The sequence below is a fragment of the Perognathus longimembris genome, chromosome 20, assembly GCF_023159225.1.
Source record: "Perognathus longimembris pacificus isolate PPM17 chromosome 20, ASM2315922v1, whole genome shotgun sequence".
Taxonomy (NCBI): domain Eukaryota; kingdom Metazoa; phylum Chordata; class Mammalia; order Rodentia; family Heteromyidae; genus Perognathus; species Perognathus longimembris.
The window spans coordinates 38,511,560-38,533,590 of NC_063180.1; the positions used below are offsets into that span (position 1 = coordinate 38,511,560).

General features: G+C 52.8%; 1 protein-coding gene across 2 annotated transcripts in view; it reads left to right on the forward strand.

Annotated features, from left to right (window-relative positions):
• The first annotated feature begins 552 nt into the window (after positions 1–552).
• Positions 553–22,031, forward strand: part of Fam189a1 (family with sequence similarity 189 member A1) — a 139,696-nt gene continuing 118,217 nt past the window's right edge. For both annotated transcript variants that reach the window (XM_048329514.1, XM_048329516.1), the window contains exon 1: positions 553–771. In XM_048329514.1, coding sequence (XP_048185471.1) covers positions 553–771 — 219 coding nt within the window. The remainder of the gene's footprint in view (positions 772–22,031) is intronic.

The window sequence follows — 22,031 nt, forward strand, 5'->3', positions numbered from 1 at the left end:
GCGGGGACACTCGTAGGTGCGGGGCAGGCGCCGCGCGCCCACGCCGATCGCGGGGATCCCACCTTCCCGGGAACCCCGCGCGGCCGGGGTCCCCCCCCAACCCCCACGCCCGCGTCCGGCCTCGACCTCCCGGGTGGTCGGCGCCGCCGAGGCCGGGGCCGCCCGGTCGCCTCGTCCCCGCCCGTCCCGGCTCCGCGGCGGCGGCGGCGGCGGCGGGGCTCGCGCCCGGGGATCGGGGGCGGCGGGGCTCGCGCCCGGCTCGGTGGCAGCGGCGGCTCGCGCCCGCGCTCGGCCCGGGGAGCGCGCGGGGCCCGGGGAGCGCGCGGGGCGGGCGGGCGGGCGAGGGCGCAGCGCGGCGCGGCGGCATGGGCGCGGGCATCGGCCGGGGCTGCGGGCGCCCGGCTCCCCGCCCGGCTCCGCCGGGTCCCCGTCCCCGCGTGCGGCCGCCGCAGCCTCCCCGCGCCCGCGGCAACTTGTCCCCGAGCCTCGGCGCGCCCGGGGCCGGGCGGGAGCGGGCAGCGGCGTGAGGATCCCCGGCGGGCGGGCGGCGCGATGCCTCCGGCCGGCGGCCCCCGAGCCCCGCGCCCGGCCGCCTGGCCCCGCAGCCTGTCCCGCCTGCGCCAGTGCCCGGGCCGCTCCCGCATCGTGCTGGCGCTCGGGGCCACGCAGATGGCGCTGGGATGTGTCATCGTGGCCGTCAGCTTCGCCGCCTTGGCGCTCACCACCTCGGCCCGCGTCCGCCACTCCTGCCCCTTCTGGGCCGGCTTCTCGGTGAGTGCGTGCGGCCCGGCGGGGGCCCGGCGGGGGCCCGGCGGGGGCCCGGGCGCGGGGACGCGGGGACGCGGGGGGCGCCCTGCCTGCAAGTTGGGGCGCAGATGCGCGGGGTCGAGCCGCCGCCGCCGCGCGAAGCGCAAGTTCAGGGCAGGGTAACTCCGGGGCCGGGGGGCCGGGGGGCCGGGGGTCCGGGGGGCCGGGGGTCCGGGGTCCGGGGGTCCGGGGTCCGGGCGCAGGGGCCGGGGCCGGGCGCAGACCCGCGCTCCGGAGGATCGCCTTCCCGCGTCGATCGCGCTCAGCCCCGGAGTTACTTTTCTTCGGAAACAGCAGGCGATGCGGGTCCGTGCGCCCCGCGAGGGCGGCAGCGACCGGACGCACCGGGATCTCGGTGCGCTGGGGGACACCGCAGCGGGGCAGACGGCCGCTTCCGAGGTGGGGAGGTGGGATCCGAACCCCGGGCCAGTGCGGCGTGCGTGTGTGTCCCCGGGCGGGCGGGGAGGGACCGTGGGGAGCCGCCGACCCCCTCGCCACCCACTGACACGGCCTTGGGGAGTTGGGGTTCCCGCGATGGACCGGGCAGCCCACTGTCTGCATTCTAGGCTGCCAGGATGACGGATGTTCTTTGGTTTGTTTGGTGTTTTTTGGTTGTTGTTGCTTGTTAAGGTTCTTGATCACCAAACCCGCCTGGCAGAGACCCGCAGACACCTCTGTGACTCAAGAGCTTCCGGATTCATTTAGAGGCCAGAGTCCATTTTGGGGGGGCTTTTAAAAAACCATACCCCATTGTGTACCATTTGGATGAAAGTTGCACTGCATGGCCCTCCCCGCCCCCGTATGAATAAAGAATTCACAGAAAAGATGGACGCACGAGTGACAGGGATCAAGACAAGCCCCGCTGGCCTGCGACACCTTGGCTTTGAGAACCACACTGGGTTCCCGGGGCCGACCTGAAGGCGGAGGCTCAGACTCCACTCCCAGGCTTTGATTCCCTGAGGGCAGCCGAGCCTTTGGCACGGGGAGGTCTGGCTCTTTATTTGCTCTTGAGTTTCTGAAGAAGGAGAAACAAGCACCGCCACCACCACCCTGCCCCGCGTTGCTTGGTTTATGCCTTTGTGTTAAGTTCCCCGTGTGGCTCTGAAGACCCCATCGCGGCGCGCGGGGCCCCCGGGGCCCCCGGGGAGGGAGATCGGCGGGGGGGGGCCCGGCGGCGTGGCGCTTCCTCCGGGCCCGGGGAGCGGGTGCGTGCGTCCCGGCGCGGTGCGGAGGGCTGGAGCTTGCGCTCGCCGCTCGCTCGGGGGCGGCATTCGAACCCGTGGGAGCGGGTGGCGGGCCGGCGCCGCGGGGGCTCCCGCAGAGAGAGTCTTCACACATCTGTTGCTCCGACGCGGGAGCATTATTTAAGATGCATTGTTTTCCTGCCGGTCTCGCGGGCGCCCAGGCTGCGCTGGGCCGGAGCAGCCTCCAGGGGGCAGCCTGGTGAATGAGCTCCATGCTCTCCCCGGCTCCGGGAGGAGCCCACGATCCCCGGCTCGCCCCCGAGCTCCTCACCCCAGGGGTGGAAACGTCGCCCGCTTTCTAGAATAAACCTTCCGAGGGGGTGGAGGGAGACACTCGCTGGCCACGGTGGGGACGCGCGGAGGGGAGGAACGCGCATTCCCTTGGGTCCAGTTCCGGGCGTTAGGGATGGAGACCGGGCCATCCCGTTTTGCATTTGCAGAGCTCTTCTCTTGGAGGGCTGGGGGGGGGGGGGGGGGCCGGGTGCTGCGGTGCCGGTGACCCCCGCGCGCGCAGTCACTGCGGCGGGCTCTGCTGCGCGCGCGCACGTCGACAGGTTCCCGGGGAACCGCAGTGGAGCTGAGCGGAACCTCTGACGTTGTAGCCGTGCTAAGGTAACTTCTTAATTTGCCACGGGCTTCTGGAAAATTCTTTCCACATGGTGTGTGGTGCCTTCCACGGTGTGAGTTCGGCCTTTTGGAGAAAGGAAAGGATGGCGGCTCCAATTCCTTCCCCCATCGGTGTGGTTGTGACTAGGAGACGCAGGCTCGGTGCCATAGCCCTTCAGCTCCCCCCCCCCCCCCAGCCCCCATCCCGATTGCAACCCATGGATGCAACTAACCGCAGGCTGGAAACCCGCGTCTCTCGGCTCAGCGTACCGACGGCTTGCTTGTCATTCGTTTCCCAGCAGCGCGGTAGGCGAGCGGGTCCCCCCCCCACCCCACGCACGTGCGGTGTAGCAGGTGTTCTGCATCCCCCCCCCCCCCAGCGCTGAGGCTGGGGCGTCGCTCAAGGCAACGGGGTTTGCCTAACGTGAGCAGGGTCCTGAGTTCAGTTCCCCTCACTGCCCTTACCCACTGTTGTGTGGGCTCGCACGTGTGTGCACATGTATGTACGAGGTGTAGGTGTAAACACTGCAGGATTTTCCACGAGGGATTTGAGCGTCTGTGGAGTTTGTGTGTGCCTGGGGGTCGCAGTCTGGATGTTGGTGCTGAGTGAAGATGATATGGAAACGGGTGCTGAATCAGATGTTGGTATGGGTGCTGATACAGGTGTTGCTATGGGTGCTGATACAGGTGTTGGTATGGGTGCTGATACAGGTGTTGGTATGGGTGCTGATACAGATGTTGGTATGGGTGCTGATACAGGTGTTGACACAGATGCTGCTACTGGTGCTTGTCCTTTGACTCTGAAAGTCAGCGAAACCGTCTTCCAATGGTGCTCTTCATTTAAGGATGATGACAGGGGGTTGCCTTAGTGAGGACCGGCACTGAGGGCAGGGGGCTGTACTCTGGTTCTCTTTGAATGTTCTGGAAGGAGGTCTGTGTGCCCCTTGGGCATTCTCATTTTTGTGGCCCTCTGTGGTTAGTATGTGGTAAAGAGCCACTGTGGCGGCAACTCTCCTCTATTTAAGAAAAAATAAAAAATAAAACACAAGCTGGAGGCTCACGCTTGGAAGCCTAGCTATTGGCTGAGATCTGAGGACGGAGGTTCAAGGCCACATCTGAGCACAGTGCTTTACTCACATCGAGTTTCCCCGGGGGAAATGGGGTGACCCAGAAGAAGGAAAGGAGCAGAGGGTTGGGGGCAAGATCAAGAGGCCAGGAGCCACCACCACAAGCAATTGCCAGTGTCCTTTCTCTGTTACAGAAGACTGAGAAAGAGCTGCGTGGATGGAAGAGCAACAGGCCCATTGTGCGAAGGTTTCCCCTACTTTTCTGGTCCTAGCCCAAGCGCAGCTGGATGATAGGTTCAATAGCAGAAAGCTAAGAGGAGCCAGGTGCAAATCATTATGCGGAACATTGTCTGTAAACAGTCTAACCGTCGGTTCAGGCTCTGTCTGGGACCCGAGCACGGGGTCAACACGAATTGCTCTTTGGTTCATTTCCTTCCGTTCTGATGCCAGGCGTGCAGCAGATTCTATCGGATTCCAGGCTCTCTGGAAAGTCCTAGGTGTTTCGTGCACTGGTCAGGATTCATTTCCGTGCACTCTTCTAAAGTGTTGTCATATTTTATTTGTGTGTGTGTGTATGTCTGATTTTCCTGGCTTCTTTCTTCATTTCTGCCTGAGGGCTTGAAATAAGAACTTCCATAAAACAAATGCTCTGCTTTGCTTCAGGACCAACTTTCCCATTTATTTTTCTAAGGCTTACTTTGGAGTTTCTTTACTAGCCTGCTGGTTCTTGGCTGCCCTTTGGGAGGCGTGCAAAGGGGCGCTCAGCAGGTCTGCTTTGCTATGAAGGGAAGCAGGGCTAAGTCCTGTCTTTGGTAGGGCGGCCACAACATCTGGCAAGCTTCCCCTTGGCTGCTTGGACTGGCAGAGGCCAGTTCCTCTTCTGATCTGTCTGGGTGTTTTCTGAGGAGTGCCAAGTTATTGAGTGTGTGTGTGTGTGTGTGTGTGTGTGTGTGTGTGTGTTGGGGGAGTAGAAGTAGCAGAGAACTGAAATCTTAATTTTGTATGTGTGTGTGTGGCTGTACTGAGGGTTTGAGTTCGGGCCTTGCACGTAGGTTGGTGCACAACTGCTGAGCCAGGCTTCCACTCCTGCTTTTTGCTGCATGTATTCCAGCTTTCTGGGTGGGTTTGGCCCTGAACAGCATTTTCTCTACTTTTACGCTTCCTATTGTCTCTGGAATCACAGGCTTCCAGCACCCTATCAAGCTTCCTTCCCATAGAGATGGAGTCCCCAGGACTTTCCTGCTTGGGCGGGCCCAGTACCACGATTTCCCCCCACCCCCGCCCCAATTTTAACCTCTCACAAGAGGTGCCCAACTTTGGGTTCAAAAGAGGTTTTGCAAACTTTTCTGCTTGGGCTAGTACCAAACCTAGATCCTTCTCATTCTTGGCAAACAAACAACAAGAAAAGCTCTCGTTAGCTGGGTGCTGGTGGCTCACATCTGTAATCCAGCTACTCAGGAGGTGATCTGAAGATCACAGTTCAAATCCAGCCTGGACAGGAAACTCCATGAGACTGTTATCTCCAGTGAACCACACACACACACACACACACACACACACACACACACACACACACACACACAAAGAAGCCAGAAATAGAGCTGTGGCTCAAGTGGTAGAGTACCACAGACAAACAAAAACAAAAACTCAGGAACAGCACCCAGACCCTGAGCTGAAGCCCCAGGACTAGCAGAAGGGAAAAAAGCAGCAGATCAGATTTGAACTGAATGTCATAGTTACCTTTGGTCTGGAAGTTTGCATCTGAAATTTCCCATAGCCTGTGGATGGACTAAAGATAACTAGATGTTTCCATGCTAAACAGAGCTCCCCCCCCCCGCCCCTGCCCCATCCCCTGATCACCCTCTCTGTGACTGAGACTAAATGAGGGATCTCCATTTCTCAACAGTGCTTGGAATGGGGTGGTCCAGGCTCCCTCTGACAAATGGAAGGCACTGTATGTAGTTGTTGAATGAATGAATAAATGAGTGAATGATGCTGTTATTTATTGGGCCTGGGAAAAAGCTAAATGGACACAAAGTTACTCCACACATGTAAGTGGGTTCACTTTTAGTTATGAATTTTGTTTGTAATCAAAATGTACTGATCTCTAATACTTTAAAGCCCTGGAAATCCTTGAGTTGTGAGCCTTTCTTTTTCAAGCTCATTTATATCAAGAATAAGGAAGCTACAGTGCCAATCTAGATGAATTATGAATGATTTTCTTAGCGTTTAACATGAGGCTGTGTATTTGCTTTGGTCTCTGTCAGACATCGGAACATAGAGGTTACATTCCAGCATGCTGATGGGAAGGATCCTTTCCTAAGTGAATTAAATTATTTACCATTCTTGCCTCTGCAGTAAATGGAATAAATGAGCATTTACCGAGTAAGTACCCTGAGGAGAGTCTCAGCCTCTGTGATCTTTTGTAAGACTTACTCATTGATATCAACTCTATTTTATTTTATTTTTTGTTGATCATGGGGCTTGAACTGGGGTCGATGTCCTCTCGTTAAAGGACCTTGTACTTTTCAGATGGAAGTTACTATGGCCAGGTGCTGGTGGCACACCTGTCACCCTGGCTACTCCAGAGCAAATCGGGAGGATTGTGGTTCCAAGCCAGCTCTGGTAGAAAAGCCCTCCAGACTTTATCTCTAGTTAACCAGCAAAAATCTGGCCTGGAGGCATGAATCAAGTATTAGCGTTTCAGCTGAGCAAAGACCTGAGTTCAAGGGCTGGTACTGCCCCCCTCAAATTAAGTTATCTATTTATCATCTATCTATGTAATATCTGTATCTATCATATCTATCGAGAATTAATCAAATATATCTATTTTCTGTCTGTCTGTCTGTCTGTCTCTCTCTATGTATATAGCAGGTCCAATCTTAGTAAGACCAGATAGCTGATGATAAGTGCAGGTTACAAGGAACTCCACCAAGGCCAGCATGGTGGAGGTGAGCCTCGGCCACCAGCTCGGTGGTCTCTGTCATAGACATAGGTGTCCCTTCTAGAGTCCATTCTCCTTTGAGCACCTCTATATGCTTTCTTTATCCCTAGAATCCATTCCACTCCAGCTACATCCATGGCTGCTGCTCTGCCCATGGCCCCGCCCATGGCTGTTGCCCCACCCACAGCCCCGCCCACCGCCCCACCCATGCCCCTGGCTCAGGCCACGCCCACCGCATCACCAACGACCCTGCGGCTCCGCCCATGGCCCTTGGCACTCTCTTGAGCAGCGGTTGCTTGGAGCACAACCTGCCCACCCGTCCATGTGAGAGAGTGGATTCCAGGACGGGAATGGGGGTCTCAGGGGCCAAGCGCTGGCTACCTCTGGAAGGAGCAGTTAGGCTAGCTTCCACCATGGACATAAAGGCGGGAGGGTCCTCCACCCTGGCGAGGGAAGTCCAGGGGAGAATCCACTGTGACAGAGGTAGAGCAGAGGGTGGTGGAAAATCAGGGCTCCTGGGGTATTGAGCTCCTGGTCCAGGGTTGCCAGGCAACCCACCCTACTCAGCCTCATCTCTGGACTCGTCAGTGATGGAGCCAGTAGCACCTCTTCATTGTACCATGAGGATGCGCCCTGCAGGGAGACAAGTCAAAGGATAATATAATACATACCATCTGGGCTGGGGATATAGCCTAGTGGCAAGAGTGCCTGCCTCATATACACGAGGCCCTAGTGTTCGATTCCCCAGCACCACATATACAGAAAACGGCCAGAAGCGGCGCTGTGGCTCAAGTGGCAGAGTGCTAGCCTTGAGCGGGAAGAAGCCAGGGACAGTGCTCAGGCCCTGAGTCCAAGGCCCAGGACTGGCCAAAAAAAAAATATATATATATATATAATACATACCATCATTCTTTTTTTTGGGGGGGGGGGCCAGTCCTGGGGCTTGAACTCAGGGCTTGGGCACTGTCCCTGGCTTCTTTTTGCTCAGGGTTAGCCCTCTACCACTTGAGCAATAGCACCACTTCCAGCTTTTTTTTTTTTTCTTCTGTTTATGTGGTGCTGAGGAATTGAACCCAGGGCTTCATGCATGCTAGGCAAGCACTCTACCACTAAGCCACATCCCCACCCCTTGCCATCATTCTTAAAAGGGGAATTTTAATTCTTTTTAAAAATTAGTTTGCAAGTGCAATTTTGTTCTCTTTTATGCCAGTCCTGGGGCTTGAACTCAGGACCTAGGTGCTGTCCGTGAGCTTTTCTGCTCAAGGCTAGTGCTCTACCCCTTGAGCCACAGCTTCTGTTCTTTGTGTTTGTGTGCGTGTGCACGCGCGCGCGTGCATGCACGCATATGTGATTATTTGGAGATAGGAGTCTCACAGACTTTCTTGCCCAGGTTGGCTTTGAACTGTGATCCTCATATCTCAGCCTCCTAGAATTACAGGTGTGAGCCACCAGTGCCTGGCTCCAACTGCGATTTTTATCCTGCGAAAGAACTGAAGCATGAGAAGCCGGCCAGGAGTGCCTTCTGATGCTTTTGTACTTCCTTGCCCTTTCTCCTTCAATTGCTTCACTAGGCTGATATGAATTCCCAAATCCATCATTTTCTGGATTTTGTATTTCTTTGTTTTTTTTTCCAGTCCTGGGCCTTGGACTCAGGGCCTGAGCACTGTCCCTGGCTTCTTTTTGCTCAAGGCTAGCACTCTGCCACTTGAGCCACAGCGCCACTTCTGGCCATTTTCTATATATGTGGTGCTGGGGAATTGAACCCAGGGCCTCATGTATACGGGGCAAGCACTGTTGCCACTAGGCCATATCCCCAGCCCCATGGATTTTGTAATTCTTAACTATCTGTTGCATCCTTTCAAATATGTAGTTCAATGTACTGTCAGTTGAGTTAATTTGGGAACTGAGGTAATGTATACATCCATCACCTGTCATCCTCAGATCTCAGCCTCCTGAGTAGCTTGGATTACAAGTGTGAGTCACCAATGACTGGTTCATTGCTGAATTTTACATTAACTCTATTCTTAAAACATTTTTAAAGAACAGACAGTATTTCCCAATGGTGGCTGTAGCCTTCGATACTCTTAGCAGGCACAAAGCATAAAGGTTTTAGTTTTTTCCATAACTTTCCAAATTGGCAGCTGTGCTGATGAGTGTCAGGTAGTATTTTGTTGTGGGTTGGATTTGCATTTTCCTCATGATTGGAGGTAAAAGAGTCTCTCACAGACCTTCCTTCTCAGGCTGGCTTTGAACTGTGATTCTCAGATCTCAGCTTCCTGAGTATCTAGGATTACAAGTGTGAGCCGCTAGCAACCCAGCTTCATCCAGTTGTTGTTTTGTTATTATTGTTATTGTGGGGCTTGAACTCAGGGCCTGGGCGCTATCCCTGAGCTCTTCTGCTTAAGGCTAGCACTCTACCACTTTGAGCCAAGGCTCCACTTCCAGATTTTGAGTGATTAATGGGAGATAAGAGTCTCACGGAGACTTTTCTGCCTGGGCTGGCTTTGAAACGCAATCCTTAGATCTCAGACTCCTGAGAGGCTAGGATTACAGGCATGTGCCACCAGTGCCTGGCTTTACCCAGTTATTTTTAACAGCTACCTATTATTCCATTTTATGGTAATAACCTATATAACCATTCTCCAGGTGATAGATTTTTAGATAGCTTGAAATTTGGGGTGGGGGGGGACTTGGAACACAAAAATATGATTTTCAAGTGCAGAGATGTGTCATGAAGTGAGCCACAGAAGAGATGTGGGACAGAAGAGAGGAGATTTCTCTCCAGAGTCATAACTGTCCGTAACGAGACCTTGGGGTGCGCGTTCCCACCAGAAGAGGAGTTTACTGGCTTGGTGGAGGGGTTCTGTTTGTGCATCTGTATTTTTGGGTTCCTTTCTCATTTGAAAGCGGCTTGTTATCTTTCCAGTGGGCACCGGGCCACCGTAGCAGATGGTCCTAAGCAGAGGACCCAGCTCAGCTGGGTGGCGGAGGCTGGATTTTTACAGGATGTCAGCTGGGAGGGTGATCCTTACTTCATTAGTTTATGAAGACACAAACACATCGTGTGTGTGTGTGTGTGTGTGTGTGTGTGTGTGTGTGTGTGTGTGCTGGGGCTTGAGCTCAGCACCCAGGCATTGTCCTGTAGCTCTTTCAGCTTTTATTTGGTGGTTCACTGGCGATTAGAGTCTTTCGGATTTTCCTGCCCAGGCTGGCTCACATTGGAATCCTCTAGATCTCAGCCTCCTGAGTAGCTAGGATCACAGGCGTGTGAGCCACTAGCACCCAGCTGCCCCTGAGATTCTTAGTTCTGCCATTTTGGAAAAAGTCAGGGAGCACAGATTTAAAAACAAGGCAGTGAATAGAATTCTGCTTTTCCTGCAGGTTTGGTGCTTTAGGGCTAAGATGTCACAACAAAAGAAGCGTTTCAAGAGGGATTGCAAAAGAAAATCTCAGTGATGAAGAGAGACAGACTTAAAAAAATGGGGGGGGGGGGACCCAGTGGATTCCAGAGGGGAAAAAGAAAGGATCCTTGGATGAATATTTCCAGAGGCATTTAGGAGTCCCTGACAGCTCTGTCTGGACCCTCATGACCAGTGAGCGCTAGCAGGGGATTTGCATAGTGCAGGGCCAGCCGTTCAGGTGGGGGGGGGGACAAGGGTGGGTTAAACCCCATGCGTGGATTTCCCACAGCTCTGGGGGCTGGGAGGGCGCTGGGGAGTCCAGCTTCCGGATTCCTGGGTTGCAGATGGCCCCCCGGGGCGGGGGGCAGGTCCTCAGGCTGGGGATGGAGAGAGCTGCCTTGTTTTTGGGGCTGCTTCTCAGGGTGCTAATCCTGAGGGGGGCTCCCCCATGTGGCTTCATGTAAACCCAGCTCCCCAATTCCAGGACTTCAACATAAGAATGTGGGGTGGGGGGCAGACAACTGGATCAACGGCAGCAAAGTAGTAAATGTGGAAGGAAGAAGGGGTAGGGGAAGAGAGAGAGAGCTCACGCCTGGAATCCTTGCTACTTAGGAGGCTGAGATCTGAGAATCAAAGTTTAAGGCCAGCCGGGGCAGGAAAGTCTGTGCGACTCCTATCTCCAGTGAACCACCAGAAAACTGCAAGTGGAGCTGCCGTTCAAGGACAGCACCAGGCCCTGACTTCAAGCCCCACTGCTGATGAAAGAAAAAAAGAAATGTATGTTTCATTGCCTGGGTATGGTTACCTGAGCTTGTGAGTAATTCTTACCTAGGTTAAAATGTTTTCATTTCTCTTTTAGTATTGTTGTGGTGGTAGTGGTGGTTCCAGGGCTTGAACTCAGGGCCTGGGCGCTCTGGTGCTCTTGAGCTCTGTTGCTCAAGGCTAGCACTCTACCACTTTGAGCCACAGTGCCACTTCTGGCTTTTTGCTGGTCAATTAGAGACTTTCCTTTCCAATTACAGACTTTCCTTTCCCAGCTGGCTTCGAACTGCGATCCTTAGATCTCAGCCTCCTGAGTAGCTAGGATTTACAAGTGTGAGCCACCAGCATCCAACTTAAACATCTACTAACCTGGGCTTTCTTTAAAACCATGATCTCTGCCTTCCAAGCAGCTGGGATTACAGGCTTGAGCCACTGAACCCAGTTTGCTATCACAAACATTGTATGACTTCAGGAGGTAAGTATTGCTTCACAAAAGGAAACTTGGGCCTTCCAGGCTATTCCAAAGCCAGTGTAACAGCTCTGCTTGTCCCTGTCCCCTGCCAGCCTCCGGTGACACTCTGGAGGCCGGGCCTATGGAAGAGAGCGACACTTTGAATGTGATCAATGAAAAAATGCTGTTCTGAATGTGTTATTATTTTACTTAGCATTTCACAAAGTGCTCACGGTTGATTTTTCCTCTCAAGCAAAGATGGTTGGCATTTGCTTTTTAAAATTCAAGTATGTCTTCCACTCAGGGAAAATGTTCTTAATCCAGATGCAGGCAGAAAAGGTCAGCAAGCGAGTCTTAGAATTCTAAGAAGCATGTATGTATGTGCAGAACTCATAGATGCGTCAACCTGGAAATACTGTGTCAGGTTTTCCTCTAGCATCATCATCGTCATCGTCATCATCATCATTATCATCACTATTATTGTGGTCATGGGGCTTGAATTCAGGGCCTGGATACTGTCCCTCAGGTCTTTTGTTCAAGGCTAGTGCTCTACCACTTTGAGCCACAGCACCACTTCCAGTCTTTTGGTAGTTGATAAGAGATAAGTCTGGAGATAAGAGACTCACTGACTTTCCTGCCTGGGTTGGCTTTGATCTGTCGTGTTCAGATCTCAGCCTCCTGAGTAGCTAGGATGACAGGCGTGAGCCACCAGTGCCCAGCGACAGATAGTTTTCACAGAAGTTTCTTTGAACCAGGGGCAGAGAGAGAGGACAAGGGTGTGTGTGTGTGTGTGTGTGTGTGTGTGTAAGAGAAGGGGGAAGGAGAGGGGAGTGGTGGAGAGAGGGAGAGAAAAGAGAGGGAGGGAGGGAAAGGAAGAGAAAGGAGAGAGGAAGAGAGAGAAGAAATAAGGAGAGAGAGAGGGGAGAGAGGGAGAGAAGAGGGAGGAGGGAGAGAGGCTGGGTGTTAGCTTATTCCTGTCATCCTGGCTCCTCAGGAGGCTGAGATCTGAAGATCACAGTTCGAAGCCAGCCCAGACAGGAAAGTCTGTGAGACTCTTGTCTCCAATAAACCACCAGAAAACCTGAAGTGGCGCTGTCGTAGAGCACTAGCCTTGAGCAAAAAAATCTAAGGGACAGCACCCAGGTCCTGAATTCAAGGCCCAGGATAGAACAGAAAGAGAGAGAGGGAGAGGAGACAGAGAAGAGGAGAGAGAGAAAGAGAATAATAGAGAGAGGGACAGAGAGGAGAGAAAATACTCACATTTCCTAATGGCTCTGTGTGAACCCTTAGCCAGGACATTAGCACCTGCCTCCGCTTTCTCTTGCTGCTCCTACCAAGTCTGGTGACCCAAATGTGGACGTCAAGTGTCTTTTCAGGTCCCTCACAAGTTCGTGTCCTGCTCTGCACTGCCCTGGGGCCTGGCTTCCTCAGTCACCCCATCCCCATGAGTGCCACTCTGTGGCTCTTCCTTCCAGCATTTCGGGGTCCTGCTCTCTGTCTGCCAGTGATCTTCAGTCCTGGGAGGCTTTGTGTGTATTTGGGGGCGGGGGGCAGTGTTACCTCATAGCATCTTCTAGAAGCATCTGCTGCTTTTGCTGAGTTTTGGGACACAGTGCGGATGATCTTGGGTCAAGCCCCGAGCCGCCTCCCTGGGTCAGGAAGGGGTGCCAGCCTGCCTGCCCTGGGTTCAAAGCCATCTTCAGAATCTTGTTCCTGTCTGTTGGGAGAGGAAGGTGGTGCTACAGAGCCCCGGGCCCTTGCCTGGCATCACAAGGCCCCGGATGTGGGCCCAGTACGGCAATAAATGCACACACACACACACACACACACACACACACACACACACACACACACACCTGCACGCACACGGACTGACAGCCAGGGAAAACAGAAACCACCCAGCTTTTCTTCTTCCCGTCTTCCTGCCATGCGATGCGGCCTCGGTTTCCCCAGGTGCCCGTGAATCCCAACGGCCCCGCCTGGGGGGGGAGGGGGAAGCGATCACAGCCGTTTCTGCTTGGAAGTTTCTGCCCAGCCCCCTTGGAGATGCTGACTCTGCTTTTTGTGGCTGATGCGTTGGGCTGGAATCCAGGAATATTTATTTACTATTGGCCATGAAATACACTCGTGGCTTGCAGGTGAGTGCGAGGATGAAAGCTACCAGGTCCTCTCACAGAGCTAAGTGCTCAAGAAAACCCAGCAAGCACGAGGAGAGGAGAAACTTCTCGTTTACAATTGATTGATATTCTCCTCGCTGCCCTAGACTTTATTTTGTACCTTTAGACATAGGACATATTCTATGTTTTTAAGAAAGAAAGTCCATATTATAGCCGGGTGCTGGGGGCTCACGCCTGTCATCCTAGCTACTCAGGAGACTGAGATCTGAGGACCGCAGTTCAAAACCAGCCTGGGCAGGAAACTCTGTGAGACTCTTATCTTCAATGAACCACCAGAAAACCACAAGTGGCGCTGTGGTAGAGCGCTAGCCTTGAGCAAAGGCTCAAGGGACAGTGTCCAGGTTCTGAGTCAAGCCCCACACTGACCAAAAAAATAAAAAATAAAAAATCATATTATAGGCAATAGACATTTTCATTTTGGAGTTATATTGTACAGTGAAAAATTAATACAGCAAGCTGTCTAGTGAAGGTGTGGTAGGCCCTTGAGAAATGAGGCATTTGTAATTTAATGAAACAGCATCATCGGTGTTTCCTGAACATGGCAAAAATCTTTTTTTTTTCTGTACAGGTGCTGTTCTTTTTTTCCTTAATATAAAGCAAATAAAAAGTATGTGTGTGCTGACAGTTCGGATGAACGATTTCATGACTGCACTGATGTGAAAGTCGCACACATCCAGTGAAAATTGCACTTTCATATTGGGAGTTTGATCTTCTCCCAGGCTGGGGGTGTGTGAGCTCCCACTATCCTAGGCCTGGGCCGTGTGCTTGAATGGCAGTCCCGAGCTGCCACAGGAAACAAACTGTGTCTCTCCACTATGCTGTGTGGCTAAGCTAGGATGTTTGAGAGACTTACATGTGTTTTTGAACTGATGGCATTTTCCCTTTAGGATGGGTGTTACTCCATTGGAAGTGGAGGAGTATATGTTTTCTGTTGACAGTTTCCATCTTTCCTACAGTATATGTTTCCACAGTTGGTTAGTTATGATCTGCTATTTACCAGCTATAGAGGATTACCTACTCTTCCCATGGTCTCAGGCCAGGGGTGATAGAGCCTTAGTCCACTAGGGTAGTGGAATGTCTCCTGGACTTTTCCATCTTCCCAGGTGGAGATCTTGAAGCTCCTTCCCCATACTTGTAATCCCTCTTGGCCCATGCAAATGGCTGTTACAAATAGGAGGTAGCGTTATTCATTCTTGTTATATTTTTATTATCTTTAAGTAGTTGTATAGAGGGGTTACCATCCAATGTGTCAGTTTCTGAGTACAATGCCTCCTGTGGGGCTTGAACTCAGGGCCTGGGAGTTGTCCCTGTGCTCTATTGTGCTCAAGGCTAGCGCTCTACCACTTTGAGCCACAGCACCGCTTTTGGTTTTCTGATGGTTCACGGGAGATAAGAGTCTCACAGACTTTGCTCCCCAGGCTGGCTTTGAACTGTGATCCTCAGATCTCAGCCTCCTGTGTAGCTGGGATCGCAGGCGTGAGCCCCCGTGCCGGGCTTCCGTCAGGATTGTCATCAGATGGCACGAGTCTCATGGTGCTGCACGGTTTATTTGCGCTGAGTGTAGAGGGGGAGGTACACAGGGCTTAATTTCCTTTTTTTTCCCCCCCCCTTTGTGCCTGATCTGATTGAGCGTCTGTGAGCGGTGAGTGGGAGTTGATGCTTTCATTCTGTTCAATTTAGACCAATATCTGGGGAGGAGGGGGCGTGGCGAGGGAGAGGTGTCTTTTCTACTCAACTTGTGGCTCCTTGTTTAGGGGTGTCTACGCATCAACCTGGGGTCTGTTAGAAATGCAAGGCACCCTCCCCCCCCCCCCCCCCAGACAAGCTGAATCCTCCAGAGATTCCGTCAGCCCTTAACCTGGAGCTTCATAGATGGCTCCGCCCACTGCCACCCTGCTGGCCACACCCGAAGGGTGGGGCAGAGCCCCCCCCCCCCTCTCTCTCTCTCTCTCTCTCTCTCTGTATTTGAATCTGCACTCTCACCCGCCTCTTGTGTTCAAGGCTGGCCCTCTACCCCTTGAGCCACACCTCCACCCCTAATTTTTGGCCGATTAATTGGAGATAAGAGTCTCATGGACTTTTCTGCCCAGCTTGGCTTTGAACCACCACCCTCAGGTTTCTTGGGTAGCTGGGATGACAGGCTGAGCCCCCAGCGTCCAGCTTGTGTCCGGCTTGTTCTTTATCTTCTTGCGGTGGGCTGGGGCGTCTGTCTCTTTAAGCTGGGCAGCACATACTTTGGCTCTCATACTGGGGCACAGCCTGGTGCCCACCCTGGCTGACTCAGTTTCCCTCCTGGGCCCTGGAGGTCACCTCCCTGCTCACCACAGGGCCTCCAGACTCCCTTGAGATGCCCGGCTGCCGCCTTTCCCCACTGCCTGGGCACCCCCCCCCCCAGGTCCCCTCCGCCACCCGCTGAGCCCCATTCCTGACACTATTCTCTTCTGCTCTCCTCTGGCATTCTCTCAACTCTCTGTCCAACCTCTCCCTCCCTCCCTCCCTCCCTCCCTCCCTCCTTCCCTCCCTCCCTCCCTCCCTCCTTTCCCCTGTGGCTGCACCACACTCCTCTCTGACCATGACCCCAGCCCTTGTCTTCCCTGTCCTGGCAGAGACCAGCCTCAATTCACACCCACCCGTGTCAGTCAGCTTTCCGCTGCTATAACACATGGCTGAGGCAGTCAGCTTATGAGGAGAGAAGGTTTTGGGGGTTTGACTCCTAGTTTCCGAGGTTCCAGTCCATCTGATTGGTCCTGTGGGTTTGGGCTCATGTTGTCCTAGGGTGGTGGACCCTCCTCTTATGGCTGGGAGAAGAGGAGCGGAAGGGGTAGGGTGCCACCATCAACCAGCCAATGACAGGACACTGCCCACCAAGCCTCGCCCCTTCAAGCCTCCTCTATCTCTTAGCTTGAGCCTGTGCCTTTAGGGACCAAAACATAATAGGATTGGACACCTAATGATTCTTGGTGTGTGTTTGTTTTTCCTTCTTAGTGAATATTCTTGTCTATACCTGTGTGTGTGTGTGTGTGTGTGTGTGTGTGTGTGTGTGTGGTGTGTGCCAGTCCTGGGATTTGAACTCAGGGCCTGAGGTTTTTTTTTTGCTCAAGGCTAGCACTCTATCACTTGGGCCATAGCTCCACTTCCGGCTTTCCTTGGGTGATGAATTGGAGATTACAGCCTCGTGGGCTTTCCTGTCCCCAGGCCGGCTTCAAACTGCAAGCCTCAATCTCAGCCTCTTTAGTGACTAGCACCACACATACCAGCCGACGGCACCTAGCATTTATACAATTTCTTTTCTGAATATTTGTCTAGTTATTTTCTTTAGATGAACCTTTCAAAATGAAATTGCACTTTTGAGAAGAAGAGTGGTTTTAATCTTATATATGTTCAATCGTGTTATTTAAAATCTACTAGTAACAGGAATCTATATAAATGATACAATCAGTATAGATAATACAATCACAACATGAAGCTTTAAAGTCACTAGAGGGAAAAAAATAGAGATAATTCAGAACTAGGCTGATTACTTAGGACTATTTTAATCCAAGACCACAGCAGTACAGCACAGATTTGTTTAGTAGAAAAGGAAGTTAATTAATTTACTCAATTGGTTAATTAAAATTCAGTGATATAGGGCTTGAAGGTCGAGCTCTGTACTTGCGAGGCAAGCTGCCTACCACTTCATAACTTTTTGCTTTATTTAGTCCCCGCCCCCACCCCCATGGCACTTGATCATAAGGCCTGGGCAGTGAGTGTCCCTGAGTTTTTTCGGCTCAAGACTAGCACTCTACCACTTTGAATCTCAGCTCCATTTCTAGTTTTCTGGGGGTTAATTGGAGATAGGCGTCTCATGGCCTTTCTTGCCAGGGCTGGCTTTGAACTACCCTCCTCAGATCTCAGCCTCTTGAAGTAGCTAGGATTACAGGTGTGAGCCACGAGTATCAGGCTAGACAGGTTTTAGATAAACAGTTCCGGCTCCCTGGGCGGGCTGGCCTCAGATTACAGTTCTCCAGAGTAGCTGAGATTACAGCTATATTCCACCGTGCCAGCTTGTTTCTGAAATAAGATTGCACGAGGCGGAACTGTGATCCTCCTATCTCTGCCTCACTACGTGGCTGGGGTTATAAAGTGTGAGCCACCACACCCAGAGTACAATATGAATAATTTTGTGCTGTTGACATTTCAAAATGGTTAAGATTCTTGATGTATTGGTTTGGAAGAGAATAAATTAATTTCTTCTTCTGTTTTTTTTTTTTTTTAAATGTGGCTACTAGGAAATTTAAACCAGAGCTTGGATAGTGTTCCTCTGAACAGAGCTGACCAAAGAGAAGTGGAATGTGATTTTTTGGGGGGGAGGAAAAAGGGGAGAATAATGGTCTGTGTGGTCTGTCCCCCTCTGCTGCCCAAGAGGACCCCATAAATAACCATGTCAGGCCAGGTATGGTGGCTCATGCCTGTAACCCTAGCTACTCAGGAGGCTGAGATCTGAGGATCGCAGTTGGAAACTGGCCCAGGCAGGAAAGTCTATGAGATTCTCATCCACAAGGAACCACCAGAAAACCGGAAGTGGCGCTGTGGCTCAAAGTGGTAGAGCGCTAGCCTTGAGGAAAAAGAGCTCAAGCCCCATGACCAACCAGAATATAAATAAATAGAAGAACCCTGTCTGTGTCAGATGCAGGAGGCGTGCATCTTCAGCCTACCCCAAATGAGACGGTGGGTGGGCATGGTGGGCCATTTCTCCACCATGCCTGGGACAGGCCAGGCTGGGCTCAGCCACAGCTGGTGGGACCTGCAGGCTGATGGGCCTAGGGTCACGGGAGATGATTCCCAGCCAGGTGCTCCATGGACCCTCACAGTCCCTGCCAGATCCCTGGGTTTCGGTGTGTGCGTCTCCATTCTCCCAGCAGCCAGGGCTGATCACCAAAGCCAGAACCCTCGCTTTCTTTGTCTCCTAGCAACAGATTCTCTCCCAGCTCTTATATTGTTTGAACTTTCTTTCTTTTTTTTTTTTTTGTTGTTGCCATCTCACAGATACACGGAACAGCACCAATTGTTGAGTTCACAGCTCAATATGCTTGTTTTTTTTTATTTAAAAAAAAAGGGAGTCGAATTTAGTTTTTCCTTTTGGAAAGCGGGCAGGCCTCTGGCCTTTGCACTTGGGGAACTGCAGTGGGCTGACCTCCCTTGTACAGAAGCTCGTGGGCTTGCTCATCTGTGATCAGGAGCCCGGGGACAGACAGACAGACAGACAGACAGACAGACAGGTGCTGGCCAGGCCCTGTCGCCTTGCTCAGGTGACGTCCCTGGGGCTGTCCTAGAGTTAGTACCAGCTGGCCATGGGGGGTGGGGCTCTGCCTCCGCTCCGTGGTCCCCACCCCAGAGCGATTTCACCCCTTGTGGAGACAGGGCCAGGGATGCCCATCCCTGGGCATCTTGAAGTCTCTGATTGTAATAAGGTGGAAACTTCTCCCTGCCACGTTCCCCCCAGCTTTTATTTTAATTTATTTTTAAGTTTTATTATGTTGGTGCTGGTCCTGGGGTTCGAACTCAGGGCCTGGATGCTGTCTCGGCTTTTGTGCTCTGTCACGTTGGGCTGAAGCACCACTTCCGGTTCTCTGGTGGTTAATCGGAGATGAGAGTCTCATGGACTTTCTTGTCTGAGCTGGCTTTGAACCATGATACTCAGAGCTCAGCCTCCTGAGTAGCCAGGGTTATGGATATGAGCTGCGGGCACCTCCCCGTCCACGTGCAGCTTTCTGGTCTATAAAATGGGAATACAAATGCTGTCTCTTGGAGTTGTGATGAAGATTAAATGAGATAATTTGTGCAGAACCCTGACTGTTACACTTGGAAAATGATGGGCCCTAAATAAATAGTAGTTGCTATGGTTATCTTTATTATCAGATATATTTTTTTGCCTGTCACATAAACAAGAACACCTGGGTGTGTTCTCTGAGGGGAGGGGCAGAGTCTGCCCTGTTTATGACTAGATCGGAAGCACCTTGCACAGTACCTGGCTTGTCCTTGGCATTAAAGTATTCAGGATGAGTTTCGGTGACTGCTGCTGAAATGTGGAGGCCTTCAAGCTTAAACAACGGCCCTGTTTGGCTCAGCAATTCCTGGCATTTATCAAGAGAGAACAGCCTGGGGCTGGGGATATGGCCTAGTGGCAAGAGTGCTCGCCTTGTATACATGAGGCCCTGGGTTCGATTCCCCAGCACCACATATACAGAAAATGGCCAGAAGTGGCGCTGTGGCTCAAGTGGCAGAGTGCTAGCCTTGAGCAAGAAGACGCCAGGGACAGTGCTCAGGCCCCGAGTTCAAGGCCCAGGACCACTGTTCAGTGCACGCCTGTGCATGAAGCGGACGTACCTGATGGTGGACAGGAAGCCCTGTTCCAGGCAGAGCTGGCGCAGGGAAAGGAGGACTTACTTGGAGAGGGGGCGAGTGGGGCGTGGTCTCCAGAAAACCAGGATCCTCACACTGAGGAGGTGGGTTAACTCCTGTCCTCACTCCCTGGCACCCGAGGGGAGCCACCAGCTGACCAGTGAGCACCCCGAGCCTGCCTCTCCCCCACCCGCCCTAATGGCCTTCTTCCCTTCCCAGCTTGTCTCTTGGGGGCTGGGGACTTGTCTGGTCATCAGACGATGGTTGCATTGCGTTCCTTCAGCAGATATTTATACCATTTTTTTTTATTCTTCTTGTAATTTTGGTTGTGGGACTTGAACTCAGGGTCTGGGCTCTGTCCCTGAGCTTTCCTGCTCAAGGCTAGTGCTCTACTACTACTCTGAGCCACAGCGCTACTTCTGGTTTTCCGGTGGTTCTTGGGAGATAAGAGTCACATGGACTTTCCTGCCCGGGCTGGCTTTGAACCACGATCCTCAGATCTCAGCCTCCTGGGAAGCTAGGATGACAGTCTTGAGCCCCCAGCGTGTGGATTCTTCTTGTAATTAAATGGAAGTCTTGTGACCTTAAATCCTTAAAAAAAAGAAGCAGCGAAAAGGGAGCTTCTTTGATTTATACAGGGTATGTTATTACCTTAATTTATAATATAATTTATCATGTAACTCATTAAAATATACTATGACACAGAGAGAGAGAGAGAGAGAGAGAGAGGAGGGGTGAGGGGGAGAGAGAGAGAGAAATCAGAGAGCTGTCTCGTGCGTGCATACAGGTCATCTTTTGGTGCTATTTTATGAGGACCCGCCATTCTTCTCCCCCACTTCTTCCTGGCTGTCCCGGCTGACCCCGTGGAATGAGATCAGGGGCCGGGTTTCAGCTGTGAAGCGGCCCCTCGGGATGGAGACGGAAGGTAAGACAGTCATGGCATCTGAAGAGCCTCGTTGTATACGATGAACAGGTTGGCGTCCTTTGCGAGGATCCCTTGCCTTGCAGCTCTTAGGTGGGACAGGAAGGGCAGGATTAAGTTGAATCGCACCCATTGTAGTGGATTCAGCTGGCCCCCAACACACTTAGCATGCAGATACCTTGCTGTTATTGTAGGGGGGTGCCCCTGTACCCCACCTTGCCCAGGCCCCACCTGTTCTATGCAAGGAGCATCCTCGTGGGGCCTAGTCCTTCAAGGAACCCGTGGGGTGCTGCCTCTTGTGACGTGGGGCCCACCCAGCTCTGCAGGCGTGGAAGGAGGCCCCCGCGCTGGCTGACAGCTGGCCGGCTTGTCAGGAGGAGGCACCGGGGAGAGAAGTCTGGGGGATACTTGTCTTGTGGATGAAGGCAACCGTTTACTGTCAGAGCAAAGCCCCAGGGTCTTGGCGTCTTGAGGCATGAGACCTGTAGGCCAGGGGAGGCCACGCTGCCCCCGGAACCCCTGTTCCTGGGCGGCCGGGCAGGTCGGGATGGGCTTACGGGCACCTGGGAGCATTTGGTCAGAGCTCTCGCTGTATTATTATTATTATTATTTTTTTTGCCAGTCCTGGGGCTTGAACTCAGGGCCTGAGCACTGTCCCTGAGCTTCTTTGGCTCAAGGCTAGCGCTCTACCACTTGAACCACTGTGCCACTTCAGGCTTTTTCTGGGTATGTGGTACTGAGGAATCGAACCCAGGACTTCATGCATGCTAGGCAAGCATTCTACCACTAAGCCACATTCCCAGCCTCTCTTGCCTCATTTTATTCTGTGGGAGCTTCCAGACCACTCACCATCCCCATTCTTAGAAGCACCCCCACTTCCCAGCTCCGTTTCCCAGCTTTGCGCCCCTGTGTGTGCTGTGAATCCCGGCCACCTGGGCCCTCGCGTTCTCTTTGCTTCTGCTGCCTACTGCAAGATACCGCCTCTCTTTCCTAACTCTCAGTTCTTGGTGGGAAGGAGGTACTACTGTCCAGTAGGAAGCCTCTTCTTGGACTAGACTCGGTGGCTCATACCCATGACCCCAGCTGCTCAGTAGAGTAGGCAGAGATTGGGAGGATCGAGGTTCAAGCCCATCTCAATCAACAAGCTGGTCACGGTGGTGTGTACTTGTCGTCTCGGCAGTGTCGGAGCCAGGGGTGTGAGGATCAAGGTCTGCAGCTGTCCTGGGGCTAAAATATAAGACCCCACCTGACAAAGAAAGCAGAGCCAAG